The following is a 6,130-nucleotide window of genomic DNA, read 5'->3' as shown; positions in this document are numbered from 1 at the left end:
TGCCTTCTCACTTTCACTTTTTACTTTTCCTCCTTCTCCCTTCTTTTTCCTCTGTCGGTTCGGCGAAGTCCAGTTCGGCGAGGGTCAGTTCGGGCCGTGTGGTTTTTGTGAACGGCGGTGGATTCGGGAGCATTCAGTGTGATCCGGTAATTTTTCTTGAGCGCGTCTCATTCATTTCTTTTCCTGCTTTCATGTCTAGTAGCTCTAGTTCTGAGTCCGGTTCGGGGGAATCGTCTTCTAGTAGTTCAGGGTCTAGATCGTTGATTAGGATCGAGGATAGGCCTACTTGGTCACCGGCCCCGAAAATGGCGAGTGTGACTGTTATAGGTAGTGATGAGGAGGGGGAGGACGAGGCGATATTAGACCTGAACACCGCTCCGCTTCTAACGGATAGTTACGTTCCACAAGGGGGGAGTGTTGGTAGTGACGCCGGCGAGGCGTCCACAACGTTTCAACCAGGCCGGGCCGTTGAGGTCGTAGCACGGGCCCGTATGGATGCCAACCCTACCTACAACATACAGGCTCTCAATGAGGAGAACTACCTGGATGAGTCCGCCATGGCAGTGATTAGGGATAAGTACTGCATCCCATCCAGGTTTGGACTGAGGGAGGCGATGGAGGGAGATAGAGCCTGTAACGAGAGCTCCGACATTTGTATATATGACGAGTCACTGAGGGCCGGACTCCGATTTCCTCTACACCCCTTCTTCGCTTCGGTGCTTCAGCATTACGGGCTAGCTCCGGCCCAAGTGGCGCCGAACTCGTGGAGGCTGCTTACGGGGTTTGTATACCTCATTCGGGGCCGGCTTCGGAGGGACTTGTCAGTACCGTTGTTCCGCGCGTGTGCGCAATTGAAGAAGCACAAGGGTGGGGGTTGGATTTACATTAGCCAGCGTCCGGAGATAAAAATGATCACTGGCATTCCCACCTCCATACACCTGTGGAGGAACAGGTTCTTTTATGTTGAGGACACGGAGTCCAGCGAGCCTTGGCCGGTCCCTTTGAAATGGGGAACCCCGGATACAGTCGCGATGAGTCGCAAACCGTTTCTCGAGGGTGAAGATGCGAGAACCCTCGCTCTACTTCGGGATGTGCTGGACCATGAGGGGCCTGTTGATTGTTCAGACTTCCAAGGGGAAGAGGTTTTGGTTGGGTTGGGCCTTAGTACTGCGACCCGGGCACGTACGTAGATAGCCTCCTTTAAAATTCGTCTCTCCGCCCCTTTGTTTTTTTTTTTTTTTTTTTGTCCCTGACTGGTTTCGTTTTTGGCTATCTTTCAGAGATGCAGCAGCAGTCGCTAGTGGATAAGATGAGGAAGGGGGCCTTCGGGACTGTCCGTCAGGGCCAGAAAAGGAAGGCTCCAGAGACGGCGAGTCCGGCTCCGACCCAGGACGCACCGCCCCAGCCCAAGCCCAAGAGTTCGGTGAAACTGGTGAGTTCATCCGGCCGGGGCGCAGGATCCTCGAAGACCGTGGCGACGTCTGCTGGCACCCTTCCGCCCCCGTCGAGGCACGGTGATAACGTTTTTCGGCCGAACTGGGCCGTCCAAAAGACTGATTCCGGCCTTGGAGAGAGCCGGGTGGCTGTAGAGATTCAGACTAAATGCATCCTTGACAAAGACAAGCAGCAGGTTCTCCACGAGCCGCCGGCTACGGCCGAAGAGGCCGTATTCTCTTCTCTTTATCAGGTAAAATGGCTGACGAGTACGCTTACTCTTTGCTTCCCTTCTGCTTTGTTTGCTTGTGTTAACACTTGCTCCTCTGCATTTTTACAGATCAGAGTGTACTTCAATGATCTGCGGGGGAAGAGTAAGAAATTCTCCGATGCTATAACTAAGTCTGAGGAGGAGAATGGGAAGTTGAAGAAGGAGGCGAAGGAGCTGAAGAGGTCCGTGGAAAAATCTGCCGAAGAGATCAAGCGGCTGGGAGAAGAATTTGCCGCTCAGCTGGCCGCGCAGAAGGAGGAGGCGACGGAAGCCCTCAACGATCAGAGGGAGAGAGCCCTGTCGAGGCAGGCGACTGCCGTTCAGGAGAAGGAGGACGAACTCCTTCTTCTATCCAGTGAGGCCTACAAGATAGGGTTCTTTGACTGCCTTGGGCAGGTCAAGGATTCCAATCCGGGCGTTGACCTGTCGAGGATGGTTATACCTGATCCACCGACGCTCACTGGCGAGGAGCCGGCCGCAGCTGACGCACTCTTGCCCCCGGGGGCAGATCCAGCGCGGGATGGGGGCGATGAGGCGCCCTGAGTTCTTCTCCTCCTTTTTTTTTTTTTTTTTTTGGCGATTGCGTGATTTCTTTTTGTAATGGCCCCTTGGAGGCCCAACTCCCTTTTGTAATGGTCCTCTGAGGCCCCAACATATGAATGGAAAGAGTTTTTGTTTGTTTAACTCTTCAATGCTTGTCCGTCTCTAGTTTATACTGTTTTCTTTTTGTATGATGCGTAACTATCACTCCAGGTAGGAGTCATGGACTTAGGAGTGGACTCCTAATTCTTTGCCAAGACGAACCATGGCGAAACCAACGTCGAGTACCCTAGTTTTCGTGAACTGGGTTTCGAAGGAGCTTTGGTTTTTGCATCCGGGCTGGTTCCGGACCAGGAGTGGGCTCCCGGTCTTTGCGGAGACGAGCCGTGGCGAACCAAACGTTGAGTACCCTAGTTTTAGTGAACTGGGTTTCGAAGGAGCTTTGGTTTTTGCATCCGGGCTGGTTCCGGACCAGGAGTGGGCTCCCGGTCTTTGCGGAGACGAGCCGTGGCGAACCAAACGTTGAGTACCCTAGTTTTAGTGAACTGGGTTTCGAAGGAGCTTTGGTTTTTGCATCCGGGCTGGTTCCGGACCAGGAGTGGGCTCCCGGTCTTTGCGGAGACGAGCCGTGGCGAACCAAACGTTGAGTACCCTAGTTTTAGTGAACTGGGTTTCGAAGGAGCTTTGGTTTTTGCATCCGGGCTGGTTCCGGACCAGGAGTGGGCTCCCGGTCTTTGCGGAGACGAGCCGTGGCGAACCAAACGTTGAGTACCCTAGTTTTAGTGAACTGGGTTTCGAAGGAGCTTTGGTTTTTGCATCCGGGCTGGTTCCGGACCAGGAGTGGGCTCCCGGTCTTTGCGGAGACGAGCCGTGGCGAACCAAACGTTGAGTACCCTAGTTTTAGTGAACTGGGTTTCGAAGGAGCTTTGGTTTTTGCATCCGGGCTGGTTCCGGACCAGGAGTGGGCTCCCGGTCTTTGCGGAGACGAGCCGTGGCGAACCAAACGTTGAGTACCCTAGCTTTAGTGAACTGGGTTTAGAAATCTGACAGACACGAAGGCATTTGCAAAAAGAGAAGGTTCTTTCATTCACATTCAGGAGATATTTACAAAGTTTTTTTTTTTGTGTGTCGGCTACTTTGCTACTGATGATATTTGCGAAGGTTCTTCGAGTTCCAGGCATGTGGTAACAGTTGTTCCTCGAGTGTTTCCAGTCTATAACTGCCCGGGCGAATCACCTCTTTTACTCGATAAGGCCCTTCCCAGGTTGGGGAAAGCTTTCCAGCCTTCTTGGGTTGGGAGATAGCAGCTTTCCTTAAGACAAGATCTCTAAGTCGAAACTCTCTAGGACGTATCTTCGAGTCATGGTAGCGAGATACTTTCTGCTTGTAGGCGGCGACTCTTATTCGGGATTCTTCTCTGGCCTCCTCTAATAAGTCAAGATTCGCGCGGAGCCCGTCACCGTTGAGCTGTTCGTTGAAGTTGGAAATTCTAGCGGACGGGGTGCCTACATCGACAGGTATTACCGCCTCTGTTCCGAAGGACAGGTTGAATGGGGACTCGCCCGTTGGTGTGCGCGGGGTGGTGCGATAGGCCCATAGGACGTGATACAGCTCATCTGCCCATCGACCAACTTTCTCGTCTAGTCTTTTCTTGATCCCTTGTAGCAGGATTCGGTTTGTGACTTCTGTCTGCCCGTTGGTCTGTGGGTGTGCTACAGAGGTGAACCGCTGCTCAATTTTCAGGTCGGAGCAAAACTTCCGAAAGTTTCGGCAGTCGAACTGTTTGCCGTTGTCTGTTATCAGGACGCGAGGAATCCCGAATCTACAGACTACTGATTTCCAGAAGAAGTTCTGCACATTCTGTTCGGTGATCTGGGCTAGAGGTTCAGCCTCCACCCATTTGGTAAAGTAATCAATCGCCACCACTACGAAGGTGCGCCTTCCGGAGGCCGGTGGGAAGGGGCCCAAGATATCCATTCCCCAAATAGCGAAGGGTAGCGGGCTGACAATTGGGGCCATAGACACGGCGGGCTGATGAATGGTGGGGGAGAACTTTTGGCATTTCTCGCATCTCTTTACCAGGGTCAGCGCGTCTTGTCTCAACGTTGGCCAGTACAGACCTCTAAGGAGGACTTTGATTGCCAGGGCTTTGCCCCCCAAGTGCTCCCCGCAAATACCTTCGTGTGTCTCCTGCAGGGCATACGTGGCGTCGCTGGGCCGGAGACACTTTAAGTATGGGAGAGTATAGGATCTTTTGAACAAGTTCTCGCCATCAAGTGAAAAACGGGCTGCTCTTTGGATCACCTTGCGCGCTTCTCTTTTGGCCTCAGGCAGTTTCCCACTACGCAGGTAGTCGACGATCTCATCCATCCAGCAGGGCTCGTGTTCCACCTGCATTATCTCAGCAGCCTTTCTTTCGATACTGGAGGCCTGTAGGAACTCCATGCATATATTCCCGAGAGTCGTGTATCCGGATGCGGCCAGCTTGGACAGTACATCGGCCTTTGTGTTGTCCGTTCTGGGGATTCTGACAACCTCGAAACTTCTGAACTTGGAGGATAGTTGCCGGACCTGGGAGAGGTATTTAATCATTCGCTCATCGCGGGCTTCGTATATACCTTGGATTTGGTTGGCGACCAACTGGGAGTCACAATAAGCTTTCAATCTCTGGGCTCCGGTCTGGACTGCAAGATTCATTCCAGCGAGGAGTGCTTCATACTCAGCCTCATTGTTGGAAGCGCGAAAGCCGAACCTCAAGGCGTAGTCTAGTGTGAAACCGTCGGGCCCGGTTAAAACCAGACCGGCTCCGCAACCAGCCTTGTTTGAAGATCCGTCCACGTGCACTTCCCACAGTGCTTCGGCGATTGAAAAATCATGCTCAACTGGCAGCATGGGGATGGTTCCTGCTCTGGCTTCATCTTCTGCCGGTTCTCCGGCTGTGGTAGTACCTTTCGCTGCTGGGGCCTGGGCGATTTCAGGTTCGGCGATCTGCTGGGGGATGGAGCACTCAGCTACGAAATCTGCCAATACTTGAGCCTTGATCGCGGGCCTGGGCATGTACCGGATGTCAAATTCACTCAATTCCACGGCCCATTTAACCAATCGTCCCGAAGTATCTGGCTTGTGGAGGACTTGTCTAAGCGGCTGGTCAGTTAGGACCTTTATCGTGTGAGCTTGGAAATACGGTCTCAACTTCCTGGCTGCCATTACCAGCGCGTAAGCCAATTTCTCGACCCGCTGGTACCTTATTTCGGCGTCGTGCAAGGCTTTGCTAACGTAATAGACCGGTTTCTGTTGGCTGCGCTCTTCACGAACTAGGACCGCAGCCAGAGCCAGGGTACTTATAGATAGATACAAGATTAGCTCCTCCCCGGGCTCCGGCTTTGTCAACAGCGGTGGAGAGGACAAATACTGCTTCAGCTCCTCGAAGGAGGTTTGGCATTCCTCTGTCCAGGGCGAGGTTTTGAGGCCTTTGACTGCGTTGAAAAAAGGGAGACACCTCTCTGCAGATTTTGAGACGAAGCGCCCCAGCGCGGCTATCATCCCTGTCAGTCGTTGCACTTCTCGGATGGTTTTCGGGGGAGCGAGCTCCACCACGGCCTTGATTTTTTCCGGATTGGCCTCTATCCCTCTCTGGCTGACCACAAACCCCAGAAACTTCCCCGAGCTGACCCCAAAAGTGCACTTGGTGGGATTGAGTTTCATCTTATTGTCCCTCAGGACTTGAAACGTTTCTTCTAGATCGGCGACATGGTCTTGCGAGCTTAGGCTCTTCACCAGCATGTCGTCGACGTACACTTCCATGTTGCGGCCAATCTGATTCCGGAAGAGTTTGTTTACAAGCCTCTGATACGTGGCCCCAGCATTCTTCAGGCCAAAGGGCAT

The 6,130-nt window shown here is 53.1% G+C and overlaps 1 protein-coding gene across 1 annotated transcript; it reads right to left on the bottom strand.

Annotated features, from left to right (window-relative positions):
* Positions 1–3,385: 3,385 nt before the first annotated feature.
* On the bottom strand, positions 3,386–5,452 carry LOC143875923 (uncharacterized). Its single transcript, XM_077377503.1, has 2 exons — positions 4,325–5,452; positions 3,386–3,973 (listed from the first exon to the last, which is right to left on the bottom strand). Exons 1-2 carry the CDS (start codon positions 5,450–5,452, stop codon positions 3,386–3,388), a joined length of 1,716 nt encoding a protein of 571 aa, XP_077233618.1.
* Between the last annotated feature and the right edge of the window lie 678 nt (positions 5,453–6,130).

Source organism: Tasmannia lanceolata, unplaced genomic scaffold (genome assembly GCF_043159265.1).
Source record: "Tasmannia lanceolata isolate RefF3 unplaced genomic scaffold, GAP_Taslan_0.1 ptg000004l, whole genome shotgun sequence".
NCBI lineage: Eukaryota > Viridiplantae > Streptophyta > Magnoliopsida > Canellales > Winteraceae > Tasmannia > Tasmannia lanceolata.
The sequence above is the reverse complement of the archived record's forward strand: the minus strand, read 5'-3'. Positions and strand labels throughout refer to the sequence as shown.

What these genes read in the sequence shown, in the direction of transcription:
- LOC143875923 (XM_077377503.1), bottom strand. Translation starts at nt 5,452, where the DNA reads ATGGCAGCCAGGAAGTTGAGACCGTATTTCCAAGCTCACACGATAAAG. An exon ending in GACAAGACGCGCTGACCCTG is followed by an intron (nt 3,974 to 4,324) that starts GTAAAGAGATGC and finishes AAAATTGAGCAG; the next exon opens with CGGTTCACCTCTGTAGCACA.